The 18,988-nt window shown below is 39.4% G+C and overlaps 2 protein-coding genes across 2 annotated transcripts; one reads left to right on the forward strand and one right to left on the reverse strand.

Annotated features, from left to right (window-relative positions):
- Positions 1–479: 479 nt before the first annotated feature.
- Positions 480–1,475, reverse strand: LOC101965872 (mas-related G-protein coupled receptor member X2). Its single transcript, XM_005335970.3, has one exon. It carries the CDS (start codon positions 1,425–1,427, stop codon positions 480–482), a length of 948 nt encoding a protein of 315 aa, XP_005336027.2. The 5' UTR covers positions 1,428–1,475.
- A 16,023-nt stretch (positions 1,476–17,498) lies between these two features.
- Positions 17,499–18,329, forward strand: LOC144376650 (mas-related G-protein coupled receptor member X2-like; the record flags this gene model as incomplete). Its single annotated transcript, XM_078044907.1, has 1 exon — positions 17,499–18,329. A coding segment is annotated over one exon (831 nt), but the record flags the coding sequence as incomplete, so codon positions are not given.
- Positions 18,330–18,988: the final 659 nt, after the last annotated feature.

Genomic DNA, 18,988 nt, shown 5'->3' on the forward strand with positions numbered 1-18,988 from the left:
CCATGTCTTTTACACAGAAGTTTCCCACCAGCCAGGCATTCTGTACCTTTGCACAGACATTTCCTAGCACCCAGGCATTCTGTGCCTATGAACAGAAACTTCCTAGCCACCAAGCATGCCACAATCATGCTTATGGCATGCTAATCAATTATTAGAGACCCCAATCCCAAACACAGAAGCCCTACACTAAATAGAATTTATGATTGTGATAATTTCATACACATACTAGCAAGAATAAATTAATGAGTATTTTAGTTTTTGCAGCCACTTGATTTCTGTTACAATGTATTTATCTCTGCTGTTGTCATGTGAAAGCAGCCACAGATAACACATCAATAAATGGCATCTCTATTTCTATATCTCTCTCTACATATATCTATATCAATGTAAAGTTTTCACCTAATACAATCATCTATTTATCTTCCAGAGTTAATATTTCTTTGAAACAATACTTTACTTGAACTTGCATAATCACTACATTAAGGGACAACTGGACTCTCTATTGTTTCCTGAGGAAGGCTTTCTCCACTCTTCTTAACCTCGGGTATGTCCTGGAAGGCCTTCTCCAGAACCAACTTGAGCGATGGTTGCTGCCGCCAAAGGTTTTGTCCCCGCCTACAGGAGCCAACAAATATGTAAATGATGGGTTTGGCGCTGCTGTTAATACAGGACAGAAATAAAGCAGTCCTCTCAGAAAAATGCAGAATCACATCATTATTATGAATCCACAATGACAGAAAACTTAGGATGCTTATAGGCAGGCCACAAATGAGGAAGACTAGAACTATGAGCCCAATAGTTACATACAGCCTGGTCAGTGGCACCCTCCGAGAGCCACAGAGGATTCTGACGAGTAGGGTGAGGCTAGATATAGAAAGAACCATAAATAAAATTATTAGCCATGCAGCTATGATGAAACTAAATGTCTGACACCAATAGTTGAAATTCATAGATAAGAAGAAACAGTAGTACAAATCCAGGATTCTCAGTAGCAGGGACAGGGCCCAGAGTATGGCACATATGACAGCTGACGTGTGAATCAGGCGGTGGCAGCTGTACCAGATGGGACACAGGATGGACAGGCAGCGCTCAGCACTAATGGCGCTCAACATGCTCAGGCCTGTAAGGTAGGAACAGATCATTACAATGGGTAAATACTTGAGGATGAAGTCGAGAAAGAAAAGGAAAGTGAGGTTGAGTTTGTTCAGAGAAACTATAACATGAAAACAGAGAAAAAGGAAGTCGGCTCCCGCCAGGTTGAGGATGTAGACTGAGAGGGCGTTCTTATGCATGCGGAAGCCCAGAAGCCAGAGCACAACTGCATTTCCCACCAGCCCAATCTGTGCAGTGATGAGAGTTGGCAAGCCCTCGATTGAGGTCCAAAAGTTGACAGGTTGAAGATAATTCCAGATACTTCTGATAATCATTGTGAATTCTGTCCCCTCGGCTGGGGTGGTTGGACTTATGCTCAGAACCCCTCCACTGGAGCTGCTAAGAACAAAAAGAAAGTCATGAGTTCCTGCTGCATAACCTCTGAGTCCCAGGACCACCCTGCTGTGTGGGAATTACTGTCCCTATGTCACAGGGGAGGACACAGATGCTTGTAAAAATTATTTTAAAAAAGCCCAGGGAGTCTGGGGTCCTGGACTCAAACCCAGTTCATGTCGACTGTAAACGCTGTGCTGGCTGCTACTGCGCGGGTTCATCTACTGACAGGAATATTCTATGGTCCAATCATGCACACGGACCCCCTCCTGTTCCTGCCAGAGTTTATGCCATGTCTCCAGAATTTCTTGAGGAAGGAAAAGTCTGGGATAGGATCTGAGATAGCAGGAAAGAACTGTGGACAAAGGCATTAGCCTCTCCTGGGCCAGAATTTTTCTCTCAGGTTCAGAATTTTTAAGAGGCAAAGATGATTCCAGACCATACTCACAAGTAAAAATGCTGTATATAGGAGAACAAAGACTGCTTTGTGGATCTGATATGAATGAGACCTCTTGGTAGGGCAGGTATGAGGGTGATTGGGCCTGGTAGGCTAGAAATGGCTAAGTGTGTCATAGAAATGTCTCAGTGTATCAGCCACAGAGGACAGCCACACTATGTTTATCCCTTTGTCGAGATTTGGTGCTACACACTGTATTCTTAGTGGTTATTCAGTGAATGGATGCATGGATAAGGAGACTAATGGTAGCAGAAGACTTGGGTTAAATGGAAAAATAAAAATGAAATACAATTAAATGAATTAGAACATTCAGGTAAAATTAGGTGAAGAAAATTTCATTCATCATTATTCTTTTTGTGGACAACTGAGTGTGTTTAGAAGACTTACTTATGTCTATCCAAATAACTGCAATGGAAACTGATGGGCCACAAAATCAAGTAACAAAAATGGCTTTGCTGGGTACTTTGTAACAATTTGGTGCAGAATATGGGGTTAGGATGTGAGTTTGAACTGAATTGCCCAGCAGTTTGTAGGACAGAGAAATAAGAGATAAGTTCTGAGTGCTAAAAAGGTTTTTGAAATATGAAAACATCTAAAGTAAAGCTATTAAGTGATGTGCTGTAAAGTGTATAGTATAAATATTTTCCATTTTCTCTCCCAATAGAGTTTGCTTTGCAGGTAGAAGTTTGTGTGAGGGTAATCTATGAGGAGAAGTAAAAAGTTAAGGGGTTGGAATGAAAAGAGATGCTTGTATATATTTTAACTAGGGAAAGTGAACTAGCTCATAGCTGGGTGAATGATAATAGACAATGGAGAATTTATAAAGTATTTTCTCTTTGAATTCCTTTAGAGACCTCTGAGGAGAAAATTTGTAGTATTTCTATTATACAGAGAATAAAATTAGATCACAGAAAAGATGAATGCATTCTCCTGGTCTAATACTGTGGATGAACTCAGGAGTGCTGCTTCAGGGCCCACTCTTTGTCCCTACTGACCCAGCACCACAGAACTGGTGATTACATCTACATAGGTGTGGGGCAGCAGATGAATAATTCCCAAGATAAATCCAAGTTGGTTGTCAAAATTGTGTATTTCAGAAAGTCTAGTATAAACAAACTTCAGAAATTAGAGGAAGGGAAGCAAGTGAAATAAGGCAATAATGAGGTGCTTTGGAAGCCAGTCAGGAACAGATGAGAATATAGAAGCTCTCCCCTGTTTTGCAAGGGAAGCCAGGTCTTGCAGGCCAGAGAACTCACATGGACCCTCAAATGAAAAAAACAACACATGCAGAGAGGCATCAGAAGTGAATGCATCCAACTGAGGTCTTGTAGATATAAAATCTCCCACAACTTTGGTTGACCAGAAGGGGATATGGGAGGAAATCTACAACCTCTGTTATCCTCACTCTGGGAACCTCAGTTGGTACATGTGGGAGTTTCTTCCAGGAGACTAAAGGGCAAGAAGAGAGGGATTTGAATGTTTCAACTCCTGGCTCTCTTCCTGTGAGGTTGTGAGTTGCAATGACAGTGCTTTTCCTCCTACTTGGTTGTCCCCTGCTACTGCTACAACTAGTTGTTGTTCTTTCTCTCTCTCTCTCTCTTGTCTGTATAATGCTTTATTATTGCTCGCCTTAAGCTACTTTACCATATCATGTAAATTTTTCTTAACTCTACCTTTATAAACGGTCAGCTAAAGAAATTAATCACTTCATTTTGGGGTTGCCTTTTTTCTTCTTAAATATGCAAAGAAGAACAATGTTGAAAAGCAAGTAACATAATGAAAACCTTGGAGCTGGGTGTCCTGGCACACGTCTATAATCCCAGTGGCTCAGGAGGCTGAGGCGGGAGGATTACGGGTTCAAAGCCAGCCTCAGCAAAAGCAAGGAGCTAAGCAACTCAATGAGACCATCTCTAGATAAAATACAAAATAGGGCTGTTGATGCGGCTTAGTGGTCGAGTGCCCCTGAGTTCATTCCCCAGTACCCCTCACCCCCTAAAAAATAAACAAAATAAAATCTGGGTTTATGGCAGCTAAGCTCTGGGATATAATTCCTGCATGTAACTGTGATCCGCAAATGAATGTAAGTAGCAGTGTTCTCCCTATGATAATAGATTTGAATGGTCAGATAAAGGAGAGAATATGGGGGGATGGATCATAAGGGAGAATAGTGTGAAGAAGCCCTCTGAGTACATTCACTGTCAAGGATGCCAGCACCCAGTGTTCACAAAAAGGCATCATCTCTTCTACCTTTCCCTGAAGGAAGCCCATGACCCCCTGCTTGTAGCATCACAAGGTAGAAACATAGAGATATGAACTCAGTACAAAATATTAGCAATCACTGGAAACAGGAAAGCATTTAGAATATATCCTTACCTTTCTTCATTCTCTATCCACAGGAGGGGAGCTGATCTGTGCTAAGTGGAGAGTTTTTCTCGGATTAAGGGACACCAGAGAACCCTTCTCTGTCTTCTAAATCAGGAGATGCATACAGGAGCTAGAGGAAAAGGCAGTGAATAAGAAAAGCTATCAAGATGCTAAATGGCCCTTCCTTTGATTTTCTGCAAAGGATTGTGGGCAAATGAGAAACCAGAGCAGTTTAAGATGTGACCCACAGAGAAATCTTTCTGGGCATCTTCCCAATTGCCACTCATGTTCAGCCTCTCCCTTCCCACCTTCTCTTATTTACCTCTAAGTAACTGCTATTGTGGCCCTTTAATTTCCGACTGTGAAAAACAATTCAATGACAATTAGGTAGAGAAGACTCTAGGAAGCAGAGAAGGAGATTTGAGGGATAGTGTCATTTGCCAAAATAATTTTCCTTTCTTCCTTCTCTGTTTGGTTTGGCATATCAAGAGGAAGGTGTCTGTGACACTTATGAGTCACTTATTTTCATCCAACTTTCTGGTTGAATAGAGTCACAAGAATACCCCTCCCAGGAGAGGAGAGGACAGGAGGAAAGGAACTTGGGTTTTACATCTCCTGGCTCTCTGTCTGAGTCTGTGTTGGCCGAGATAGTGCCTCTCCATCTTTTTGCTCATTTTCTCCCACCTCTGCAACTGCCCTGTCTCCTCAGTGTTCCTTCCCTTGTTCTTTCCCTGTTTCACCATGCACTTGTCACTTTTCCTTAACCTGCCCATCTTTGTAAATACTTCTATCATGATGTGCTCTTCAAAAATTCCAATATGTGTCAACAGTTTCTACTTGAGATAGTAAAAACAAATAACGTTATAAAGCAAATGAAACGCGAGACCTGGGTCTTCAGCAGTTCAGCTCTGGGATAATATGCCTGCATATCAATAAATGAATGCAAGACAGCAGATTTGAATGATTGGAATAAAGGACAGGATATGGGGAGATGGATCAGAAGGGAGAATGGTCTGGTTGATCCCTTTGGTAACTCCCAGTTTTGAGGCTGCTAGCACCCAGTTTTCAGAGGGAAGCTTCTGTCTCTTGTATTTTCTTAAGGAATCAGCATGACTTCCTGCATGTAGCACCCCAAAGTAGAAACACAGGGATGCGAACAGAGACTGAAGACTGTAACTGGAAGTAGGAAAATTCTTGGTGTGTCTTCCACGCCTTCCCTCCACGCTTTTGTTTGGAGGTAAAGAATTGTTCAGTTTTGAGGGAGAAGATCCTTTCTGACTTTGAGAAATGCCAGAGGACCCTTGCTTGTCCTCAATTTGTGAAATGTCTTCAGGGAAAATGGAGTGAAACCTGGTGGCCATGGGTACCTATCAAGTTACTGGACCACCCAGTGATTTCCTGTACAGGACTTCAAGAACCTCAGAGATCCAAGCTGTTGACACAATTCCACCCCGAGGTGTTTCTTGGCATCTACCCCATTTTCACTCACAGTTCACCATCTTCCAATCCACCTCATATTCAGTACTTTTATTCTGGAGCCTTTATTTTCCATTTAGCATTGTTAGTAATTAGTATAAGTAATCCCTGCAAGTAATGGTATTTTGGAGCCTAGATAGGAATATCAAGCAATGTAAGTTTTCATTATGGGGCTTTCTAACAAATAATAAAGTACAATATAAGGCCATTCAAGGATGGCTTTTCTTTTATTTCTTTCATGTTTTCTTGGCACAGCAGTAATGCATCCATATGCACACTTTCACTCCAGATGGCAGAGAAGGGACTACATGATAAATTTCTTCTGCCATTTCCATCTATCCTCATCCAATTTTCCCCTTGACTACTCAAAGTGATGATTGGACTGATAATAGGGTACTTGCATGGTAAGTTGGAGTCATCTGTTCAAATTCCAGTTATTTGAAGGAGCTTTATCTTCTCAGAGCTGCATGTACACTCTGAGATCTCCCCCTTCTCTACTCCCTTTTCTGTGTTTGTCAATATTATCAATATGAAAGACATATGTAAGAGGATCTTTTCTTCCATACTCCACTGTAATCTCCTAGAGACCAGAAAGCAAATCTCATTAATAATAATAGCCAGCATTTATGTATTAAAGATACTGATGCACGATATATGCCATGCCATCTTCCAGAAAGAGCATCACAGCCACCCCTCTCAGTTGTAGGTAGATGCTAATAGGCCATTAGAAAATTCAACATAGTGAATTTTAATATTTCATCAGTTGGAAACTATTTGCTGAAGTTGTTTCCCATTATGAGGAATCACTTAGTGGACAGTCTCTCAGTTCTCTGAACCATGTGTTCACTCTATCTGGAAGGGTGGGTGTAATATTCTCCTCATCTTGGAAAAAAAAACAAGTTAGAACTTTTAGATCAGTCCCTCCTGTGAACACCCTTGCACACCCCCAGACATCTCTATGATTGCATGTGTCACATTGTATGGCAGTCTTTATTAGACTAGACTCCTTTATTTCATGGACTATGAACTCTCTGACAGTGGGTTCATTGTCTTTGTATCTGCAGTGCCAGGCATGAGGGTTGGAACATGGAGGATGCTATATAAGTCTTATAGAATAAACGGAGCAACTAAGTGATATTGCAGTAGGAAGCCTACTTAATGACACTTTGAGGACCACAGCTCTGTAGGTTAATTGCAAATGTACATGTAATAATTGTAAGATAAATTTGTAACATAAATATTTTAATTTTTATCCGAATTAATTCAACAAAAATGAAGAAGAGTGAATGACTTCTTTTGAGCAGGGTTCAGCAAATAGATTTCTAGCCTCTCTCTCTTTCAGGACTCATATTCCTGAAGCATTTTCTATTATTTGAAGTTCAGATTATTTAAAGTAGAGATCTTATCATTATAGAGAGAGAGCAGTGTGCACAAAGATATTTTTAAATGTTCAGAATTTTTTCATCAGAATATAGTTTTCAGACTTACAGCTATTTTACTAAGAATATTTTTGAATCTACCTTTTAGTTTTTTAACATTTACATTAGCTTTTGTTGTACTGCTACTTTGTTGATTTACATTGTGTTATGATAAAATAGGCAGCAATATTGGCAAATTCAACCAGCATAAGCATTATTGGAAATAGGTATGTATATATATATATGTGTACACACACACACACACACACACACACACACACACATCAGAGAACTCAGTGCATTAAGGGTAGAGCAAGGCACACTAAGTTCAGTCAAAGGATGTGAGAACTCAGCATTTCCAGGAATCAATCAGTGTATTTCCTAGATAGAATGTAGAGTCTACTAGACAGATGTTTATTTAAAATGTGTTTGTTATGCATGGAATTAGCAGAGTGCTTGATCAACTAGGTTTAAGTATTCATTTAATTCATGCATAAACTTCCAAGAGTAACAGCTCACACAATGTGCTATGAAGGACTCTCATATCTTTTCCTTCTTTCTAGAGAAAACTTGGTATCCTCTATGCTATACCTCAAGGTGTAACTAAGAAGAAAATCCACCACTGGTATTGAAATAAAGGAGATTCTTGGATAAGCTTTTGCTTCCCTCCATTCTTCTCCCCAGGAGAAGCCAGTAAGGCTAAATGAGGGCAAAAAGCAAGGCTTTCCTCAGGTTGGTCTGCTGCAGAGGGAATCCTCCGGTCCTTTGAGTGGTGGTGCCTGCAGGACTCCAGTGAAACCAGATGCATGAGCCACTCTTTTCAAAGTGCCCCACAACTGTGATTTTTTCAAGCAGGAGCTTCTTGAGAAACATAGATGCTGAACATCTTCCAAGTTCCAGAAACAATTTCATGCCCCAGAAATTAAAATGCATGCCCTGTGTTTTTGTCATCTTTCTCATCACTGTGACCAAAATACCTGATAAGAACAAATTAGAGGATGAAAAGATGATTTTGGATCATGGTTTCAGAGGTTTCGTCCACGGTCAGCTGACTCCATAACTCTGGGCCCAAGATCTGACAGAACATCATGGTGGAAGATTGTGTCAGAGGAATGCTGCTCAACTCACTACAGCCAGGGAGCAGGGAGCAACTCCATCCATCAAGGCAAAATATTAACCGTATAGGCATGGCCCCAGTGTCTTACTTCCTCTAGTCCCCGCCGACAACCACACCTGTCTATAGTTACCATTCAGGTTAATCCATACCAGTGGATTAATACACTAATCACATTACAGCTCTCATAATCTAATCATTTTATGTCTGAACACTTTCACATTGTCTCCCACGTGAGCTTTCGGGGACACCACCTATCTAAACCGTAAATAATATCTAATAGTCTTTTGATGGAGTGTTTAGGTATTTCCCTATAAAATTGTATCATCTGCAAGCCTACAATTTGACTTTCTGCCTTCCTATTTGTATGCCTTCAATTTCTTTCTTTTTCCTAGTTACTATCTGGCTAAGACTTCCAATAGCATATTGAATAAGAGTGAGCAGAGTACACAGCATTTTCTGGTTTCAGACATTAGAGGAAATGCTTTCAGGTTTTTCTCCATTAAGCATGATGTTTATATTGACTTTATTATATTGAGCCTCATTCCTCTTACATCTAACTCATTCAGAGTTTATAACATGAAGAGCTGTTCAATTTGATCAAATTCCTTCTCTGTATTCTATTCAGATAATGATAAAATTTTATCCTTATTCTTTTTATGTGATATATTCCATTTTTGATTTGCAATTTGAACCATCCTTTCATTCCTTGGCTAACCAACTTGATAATGATGGGTGATTTTTTTTGTATGTGTTGTTTGGTTTAATTTTCTAGTATTTGACTGAGAAATTTGAACCTATGCTCATTAGGAATATTGATCTATATTTTTCTTTGTTTTTTACTTGTTTGATTTTGCTTCATGGTGTGTGATGACTTCATAAAATAAGTTTGGAAGAGTTTCCTTCTTTTCAAGTTTTTTGAAGTGTTTGAAAAGAAATTGTATTCTTCCTTAATAGTTGCTGGAATTCAGGAGTGTAGCCACCTAATTCTGGCTTTTCTTTTTTGGGAGACTTGTTATTAATGATACAATCTCCTTACGTGTTCAGACTTTCTATGTTTTGAAGATTCAATTTTGGTAAGTTATATGCGTCCAGATTCAGCCATTTCTAGTCAATTCATCCAATTTTAGTTTATGGTTTGGTAGGCTACTTTCATGAGGATCCCAGTTGAACACCACAATGTATTTTTATTATCGTGTCTCCTTCTGTAATCACTGGCATCAGCATTGGGAGTATGGGGTAATAATTTACAGTTGTGGCAGTGGCATGCTGGTCCCAGTGAGAAGGCTGCAGCAATGGGGCTGCTGAAGTGCCATTGTGGAGTCCCAGTGGGCACATATACATTTCAGGGTAATCCCACAATTCTCTGGGAGGTGGTGGGTAAAAGGAGGATAAGGGAGAATGGGGACCAAATGTAAATTGGGTAAGTTTCCACATCATGGCTTCTACAGTGCTGGAGGCAGCACCTTTCCTGAAGCACTTGTCTCCTATAATGTAGGGCACTGCATAGGCTAGGGTGCTGGGTTGCAGTTCTACTTCTAAGTCTAGTTGCATTTGTGAGGCTACATTCATTTTTGCTAGTGTGATAGAATGTTTGTGAAACCCCAGGGTTGGGGATGTGGTCTCCTATACCCAAGAGCAGTGCAAACTCTTTCTCAAGATGGTATTACACTACCACAGACTGTCCTCTGGGAGTGTGGGGAGACAATGTAAGTTCCTTCTCTGTAGCAAAAATACCATGGCAACCCTATGGAGTTCCCCTTACTGGGCTCTAAGCCTGTTACAAATGTAGAAACCACATGTGAATAGGACTGCCAAGTAGCCAGAATGGATGGAGATAGAGTCTACTGGGATTCTTCCAATTACCCTTTCCATTAGCTATGGTCTGTGGCCACACTGGCTGATGTGCTTGTTTGTCTATGTTGACACCTTAGGTCTCTGTGGACTGCAACATTCCCACATCTCAGTTACTGAGTTTCAGTGTTCTTCCTTGGGCACTCACCTTGAAATGAATTTTTTTTTCTTTTCTTTTCTTTTTTTTCTTTTCTTTTCTTTTCTTTTCTTTTCCTTTCCTTTCCTTTCCTTTACCTTTCCTTCCTTCCTTCCTTCTTTCTTTCTTTTCCTCTTTCTTTCTTTCTTTCTTTCTTTCTTTCTTTCTTTCTTTCTTTCTTTCTTTCTTTCTTCCTTCCTTCCTTCCTTCCTTCCTTCCTTCCTTCCTTTCTTCTCTCCCTTCCTTCCTTCCTTCCTTCCTTCCTTCCTTCCTTCCTTCCTTCCTTCCTTCCTTCCTTCCTTCCTTCCTTCCTTCCTTCCTGTTGTTGATTTGGTTTTCTGTGGAGAAGGAGGCAAGTGCTATGCCTTCAAAGATATGTATTAAAATATCTTTGTCTTTTTCTTTGCTACTGTGTGCAAAGACATGATTCTATGGGATAATTTCCTTCTAAGGATTACTTTATGTCATCCCACAATTTTTATAATTTAAAAGTAATTTTTCATTTAGTTGAAATAATTTCAATTTCTCTTGAAACTTCTTTACTCTTGTGATCCACAGAACTTTTTCATTTAACCTCTAAATATTTTGGGTGTTTCCAGTTATCTTTCTGTTACTGATCTCTCAATTACTATTATCTGAAAGCATATACACTGTATGGTTTCTGTTTTCGAAATTTGTTGCCTAGCTTGTGGTTGTTCTTGATGAATGCTTCTTGTGAACTTGAGTAGTTGTATTATACTCATTAGATAAAACTTTTGAATGTCAATCAGATACAATTGATTAAAGATGGTCTTCAATTCCAACTATTCAGTTCCTACTAATTTTTGCCTGCTGGATTTGCCAATTATTGAGCGAGGGGTGAGAAAACTTTCAAATCTAAGAGTAGATTAATTTATTTCTTCATTTAATTTTTATTAGAATTTGTCTCAGACATTTTATCATTCTGTTTTTATGTTTATACGATTGTGCTATGAACTATGCTTCCTCTGGTGTCTTTCATGATTTTCTTTGTCTTTCATGTTCTGTAGTTGAATCCAACATGATTAGACAGAGATTTTTATTTTGTTTTTTGTTGCATTTATCCTGCTTGGTGTTTTCTTTGCTTTGCATTTGTGGTTTGCTGTCAGACAATCATGTGAAAAATCTCAACCTGTATTATTTCAAATATTTTCCCTTCTTTTTCTCTCATTTTATTCTGTTATTCTGAATATAAATATGTTAACAATTTTAATGGATCCAAACTTGTGAATATTCTATTTTTATTTTTATTCAAGTCTTTGTTTTATAATCTTTGTTTTTCTGATTTAGAAGTTTTTATCATCTTCCTTCAATGAGCCTATAGTTAAATGTTCATTGTATCTTTTTCTAGATCGTGCACATAATAGTGATGAGAGTTCTTCAGTGGCATTTTTCATTTCTGTTAGAGTGATTTTTACTTCTATCATTTCCCCTTAGAGTTTCCTCTCAGTGGGTCATATCCACCTGATTTTACAAACTATCCACATTTTCCATGAGAGTCTTTAGAATATTAATCACAGCTATTTTACATCCCCAGTCACTTTAAAATTCTCTACCATATCGAAAATCTTTTGTATCTTTCATGGAAATCAATTGATACTATCATTAATACAGATGACTTGATAGAAAATATACAAAATTTAACTTTATTATTTAAATTTGTAACCACAACTAACAAAAATTTAGAAGAATAAGTAAGTGAAGATATTGATTCTGAATAGGATTGAGAAAGATGGTCCCTTTCTGTGTGATGCACTTCAGTATTCAAAAAGAACATGTAAGCCAGCATGTGTGACTGCTATGACAATGAAGAAGAGTGGGCCAGGACATGGAGGGCCACAGATGGCAAGTAATTAAAATGAGATTTAGTTTTAGTTATGTAGCCTTTCAGTTCAAGCTCACATTACTTGGAATTTATGGTCTGTATGCAGCAAGAAGTCCCAAAACAAAATTAATTCCACAGAAGGAGACCTGATTGGGTGAGGATGGGCAGAGATTGAGACATGGGATTAGAGTTTGACCAAATGTCAAGAAGCATCTTGTGAGGTACATGACTCAGCAGACTCCACACTTCCATTTGTCAGCAGGGCTGTACAAGAAGCCACAGGGCTTTCTGGCATCTTGATGGTCACTGGAGCACCAGGCCTCACTCAGATTCTGCAGTCACTTCTCCAGGGCAGAGAAGTATCTTTGAGTGACAGTCAAAGGTACAGGAGGCTCTTCCTTTCAGCAGGACTTGTCACTGCTGGCAAGAGAATTGAAGAAAGGTAAGAATTTAGCAAGAACTTATTTTCAAATCATTTTTCTTTTTTTCCTTCTAGTTCATATACAAATGAGGAATAATTCACTTTACTTTGCTGTTAGGTATGAAAGGATCCACAAGGGCTGTAGCTGGAAAAGTCAGGAGATATGAAGCTCCCTCTTTATAACTTCGGTGCTCACGGTTGATTGTGGGAGAAATGAAATCTGTAAACTTGGACTACCCTGTTTTTATAACATCTGATCATTTCTCTATTCATTACAACTGTCCAAATTTACTTTAATAATGGAAAATCTTCTGCTTTTCTTAACCAAGGAAGTAGAGTGGGATATACATATGCTTTTCCAGAATAAATCCTGTGAATAAATTTATCACTTGTTTTTTCTCCTTTATAAATGTTTCTCTGTTTTATGTTTCTTTCAGCATCTCTGTAGGAAACCAATGACCTAAAAGAGATAATTGAGAAGTCTCATAAAGGAAAATTTATTAATATGGACAGATTTGGAAAATTTGCAAGGGATGGTGAGTTTCACTCCATAACCACCAAGCAACATGATATGAAGGAGCTTGAAATCAACAGTTTAAAAACAATCAAAAGGAGAAGTCACTGGGACTCAGAGATGGCTGAATAAGTAGCTGTTTTGTTTTTTAAATGTGGTCACAGGAAATGTACTACATAGAATCTGTGTCCTTAGTAACACAGTAGCACTGCCACTGCCAACTCACCACCTAGCCTAAAGAACCAGGAAATTAAAAATCACCAAATTACTCTCCTTCTGCCTTTAAATCTCCTCTCAATACATATTTTTGGGCAAGTGCAACCAGAAGTCAGAGCAAAAGGATTCCCTTAGTGGCACATAGAAATGTCTCCTTCTAGGATGCACAAGGAGGTAGAGAAGGTTGAACATGACATTCTGACAGCAAATGCGAAAGAATCCATCTCTTTGTATAGCCTTTTCATGTTTTGCATTTTGGGGGGAATTTTTCTCTCACAAAGTGATAGATACATTTTCTCATTTATCTCTTCCCAGTTTGTTTGAATGTTTATTTGTATCTCCCTGTATGGTAGCTTTTAAAAAAGTAATCTCTCACTACCATCATAAATGAACTGGGAATGGTATATAGTGAAGAAACGTGTTTCTAAGTATTTTAAGCTATGATATTTGATACAGCAAAGAGGAACCAGTTAGAGTAGTAATTTAACAAGAGGGTGTTGATCAGACCCAGAACTGGCAGCTCCATTATGGCAGGCACCACGTTACCGTGCAGTATCTACTTCCCTCTGTCTAGAGAGGTGCCCTCATCCTCATGGACCTTCATGGCCTTCAAATACATCATCATTCCATCCTGGAGGGAAAGGGAAGGAATGGCAGAACCCAGGAGTTTCCCACATCACTTCTGCCCACGTCCCATTTACCAATGCTCAGTGATATGTTGCCTTCAACAGTGAGGGAGGCTTGGACTACAGTCCTTGTTCTGGTCTATCACTCTCAGTATTGTTATGTGAGAAAGGAGGAGTATGGCTGTTTGGATCCATTTGTGGATTCCACATCTCTGATTCTTTCTCACTGTCCAGAAAGCAAGATTTTTCTCTGGAGCTCCCCTCATAATGAAACATGTGACAAAGAACAGTGACAAAACCTTGTACAGTGTTCCAGGAGACTTGAATTTCTTTTGTATTTTATCTTCATTCTGTTATGCTGAAATACGTTTTGCATTCATTTGGTCTCAGATTCTTCCTGATAAATGAGGATATTATAATAAAAGGTATGTGAAGGACCTGTACTAGAAAGCAGAAACATAGTAGTGACCAACAAAGACAGCACTGAGAACCAAGCAGGTATAGGTATTAGAGAGCATTGAGTATAATGTGAGGGACCAAAAGGGAAAATAAGACTTATACTTTGATAACATAAATGTGAACTCTGTTCAGTGGCACGAATATGTCATGAGGGAGAACACCAGAGACCCTCATCACTCATAATCTCCTAGGTCAACCAGGTCTATAGGAACTATGAGAACGTGAGAAGGATGGATATAGTCCTTGATACTCTGAAGATCCTGCCATCTCCCATTAGGATCCTTCTGTTCTATGTGAGTCTTGGAGAATCTGTACAAATGGGGGCCTTTTCAGAGTCACAGAGGGATTCCTATACACTGAGATCTCTGCTCTGTTGTCCTCTACCCAGCTCCTGTGTTTTTCATATGTCCTGGTTGTTCTTCCTGGCTGATTCCAAAATGTTCCCATTTATTTTAATAAGACAAATATGACAATTGCTGTGGGGACAAGTGCATGGAGTACTGCATACAGGGCATATATTAAGGGTGTCTGAGTAGCAAACCACTCCCCCATGCTAGGCCTGTGGGCAGCAAACCACTTACCCCATAGGGACAAACCCTGCACGTGAGGCCACATGTTGCAGTCCCTGTGCTTGCTCCACAGCCTGCTCCTTGATTGGTCACTGCAAGGATAGTTGGCCAGAAATTGTATTGGTGGCTTCCTGTATTGACTATATATACATGGTAACTGTGCAATTAAATCAGACCTGCTACTTGCTTGCTCTCTGGAGGTCTTGAATAGCAACTCCGCAGCCATACTCTCCTCTACCCTGTTCCATGGACCTCCTTGAGCGAGAGCCCAGGCAAATTGCCATTTCTGAATTTCTAGAAAACAGTGGTTTCATTCTCTATCTATGTTGCATGCTTAGTCAGCAGATCACCCTGAAAGTGGGGCTGTGGGGCTGGTGAAATTTGAACTGTGGGTCACATTCACATTCTACCACCTTTCGGAGTAAGACAAAGATCAAATTTCACAACTACCTTTTATCTCCACTTTCTCATATGTATGATGGGAACATGAATAATAATTTGCCTCATGTGACTGCTCAGAAAATAAAAAGATTAATTAATCACTTGGCCAACTGCTAATACTATTCACTTCCTTGTGAGTTGTTCCAACCTAAATTGTGCATGATTTTCTCTTATTACTGAAAGATTGTCACAAATGAGATTTAAAAAAAATGCTAGCAGAAGATGCTCTTAGAAAAATACTTTAAACTACAAAGAATACAACTCAATTTTCATGAGAGAGGGAGTGTGTGTTTTATACCACATGCCTTGTAGCAAGTTTTTTACTAACTCCCCTTTAGATACCTCCATGTCTTGATTCCTTCTATTCAGCCCCATTGCCACTTCTCTTTTGTTTCCCAAACTTGCTTTATACAACTCAAAAGTGCAAGAAATTGAGTTCATCTCTGAATCACTTCCCTAAGCAATGGGCTTATACTCTGCTAAAGGTGCTCTGTAAAGACATGTACTGACCCTCTCAGGGTTGGAGACATGACAGTGACTGTGATTAGCCTCCTTTGCAGGCATAAAGAATTTCTTAAAATGCACCAGAGCTTTCAACAGAAGGAATCATGAAGAATTACAGCTTCATTCTCTACATGCATATTTTATGTTGATTAATATCACTTAAAAATGTCTGTGTTCCCCATTTATGTATGCTATGTCAAAGTGCATAAATGTACTACTGTCATGTATAACTAATTAAAACAAATTTTAAAACATTTGAAAAGAAATGAGAAACACAAAAAGATAAAATGGTTTCAGCAAGTAATTTACATAATTCTCTAATTAAAATAGGCATTTTAGGAAAATTATTGATTATATTATTAGTAAACAGTGGTATGCCTAATATATTATTTTCTTTTGTGTTTGTTCTTTTCACATATATGTGACAATGGAGTCTATTTTGACATTATACATACATGGAGTTAGCTTATTTTAATTAGGATCCTATACTTGTGGTTTTGCACGATAATAATATTTAACACCTGGAACAAATATTTTTTTATGTTCCTTCTTCTATATGACTAGATCATGTTCAATTACTAGTCATGAAATAAAATAATAATGGCCAGAAAAGCAGTAGAGATATTGTTCTACTTTCTCACAGACCTTTGTATTTAATTTCAACCAGGTTTGAAATCATTTATGAAATTCAATGTCATTTTTTGTCCTTATAGCCACAGTCTATAGCCAAAATAAAATAATTATTAAAATATATGTTATATTACCCCAAATTTTAGTTGCCCTTAGTCTCCCAGTCTCCCATTTTACTCATTCATTCATCCACTTGTTCAATACAAATTTATTGACCACATTTTGTGATTCTCTAATAGACCTGGGTGCTAAGGACATAGAAATAGGCAAGGGAAAATTCAATCTTGTCTTCATAAAGCTGACCCACTGTGCCATATCTGGCACAAGAGGACTGGCCATCCACACACCAGTTCCAACAAGATGCCACATTTCCTTTGTGATCTTTAATCATAACTTCCTCTCTCTCCTTCTGTCAGTCACTGAAGGTGGCCATGGTTCATGCCTGAGGCTTCAAGTTTCTTATCCACCAAGTTGTGTCTTAGTGCAGAAGGATTTCTCATTTTAGAGCTCTCTTGCTGTCCCGTGGCATGTACCTGGCTTTTCTCCTCCTGCCCCCTGTGGTCATGACATAGCCTAGGACAGTGAGTGGGGACATTGGAATCAGAATTTTCCCATGTCAGAAGAGGACCTGTCTTGTACTAGAGAGACAGTCTCAGGCTAGCCCAGCAAGTTGCAGCAAGAACTGAATTTGAAGCCAAATCTGTAGGAATTCCCAGTCTTTGATGAATCACTTAATCTCTGCAAGCTTCTGTTTCACTCTTTGTGACACAAGGACAGTAGTTCCCACCTAGTAGGGTGGTATTGAGAATTAGAGCTCCTGCTGCAGTTGCTGCTCACATCTTGTTTATGTTCTCAGGGATACCAGAGGAGGGTTTTGAGCCTTGTGGACTGAAATTACAACAATGATTGGAAGTGACCCAGCTGTTCCTCCACAATGTGGCAAGGAGAAACTTATCTTGTGATTGCTGACTTTCATCATTGCCACGGTTGGGCTAGCAGGAAATGCGGTTGTTATCTGGCTTCTGGGATTATGCATACGCAGGAATGTCTTCTCCATCTACATTCTCAACCTGGCTGGGGCTGACTTCTTCTTCCTTTGCTGCCACCTTATAGGATTTCTGGTGACATTCATCAACTTCTTTCATTTAAACTCAGTCTCCATCCCAGAGTTCTTAAACACCGTGATGATCTTTTATTACATTGCAGGCATGAGCATGCTCAGCTCCATTAGCACTGAGCGCTGTCTTTCCATCTTGTGCCCCATCTGGTATCGCTTCCATCGACCAAGACACATGTCAACTATCATATGTGCTGTGCTCTGGCCCTGCCTCTGGCTGTTGAGCATACTGGAAGGGAACTATTGTGGTTTCCTGTTGAAGGATTCTGACACTGATAGGTGTCAGGCATTGGATTTCACCTGTGCTGCATGGCTGATCATTTTAGTTGTGATTTTGCTGGTCCTGATAGTCAGAATCCTCTGTAGCTCTAGGCCAATGCTGCTAAGTAGGCTGTATGTGACCATCCTGCTCCCTGAACCTGTCTCCATCCTCCTTGCTGTGTCCCTAGGAATTTACTGGTTCCTATTATATTGGTTTTATAATGATATTAATTCATTACCTTGTAGGTTTCTCCTGGTGGCCCTTGTCATGTCCTGTGTTAATAGCTCTGCCAACCCCCTCATTTACTTTTTCGGTGGCTCCTTTAGGCAGTGGCAGAGGCAGCCCCTCAAGGTGGTTCTCCAGAGGGCTCTGCAGGACACTCCTACAGCTGTCCTCAGCAATCCCTGGAGAGTCAGGAAGTAGCATCATGTAGCAATAGAGAGCCTCTGCCTTATCAGATAGACATGACTTTGAGAGGCCCCTTTTCACCATCTCTTTCTGTCAGGTCCCTGATGTCCAAATCGTTAAGATAGTAATCATTCTTGTGAGGACTGGGACAGGATCTGTCACACAGAGAATGTTGCATTGCCGTTGGAACTCACACTGAGGCATTATCCCATCCCCATGTGAGTTTTTAAGTTCTGGGGTCCAGGACTGTTCCCACTTTTGAGTAGTCTCTCCTTCAGCAGAAGGCTGAAAGTAATCTAAATTTCTAAATGTCTAAATTTCTTTGGTCACTGTATTTGATAGAGACTAAATGAATGTTTTGGTTTTGATAAGTTTCTTTTTTGGTTCTCTACAATTTATGTCTCATTAAAACTGGAATAATTTAATTCCAAACTAGCCTGCAAAAGAGCAATGTTCCTTAATCTTGGCAGGTACGTTAGGTTTTCAAACTAAATGATGACAAAGAAAACAAAGGTGGGATAGGATCTCCTATAAATCAAAGGGACTAAGGAGTGGGAAGTTGGGGGGGATGTTGGACAAAATTATAATGCTATATTGTGTGAATGTACAAACATGTAACAATAAATCCCATCAATAAGTACAAATGTAATGCACCAATAAAAATGAGAGTGAAA

Source organism: Ictidomys tridecemlineatus, chromosome 4 (assembly GCF_052094955.1).
Source record: "Ictidomys tridecemlineatus isolate mIctTri1 chromosome 4, mIctTri1.hap1, whole genome shotgun sequence".
NCBI classification, from domain to species: domain Eukaryota; kingdom Metazoa; phylum Chordata; class Mammalia; order Rodentia; family Sciuridae; genus Ictidomys; species Ictidomys tridecemlineatus.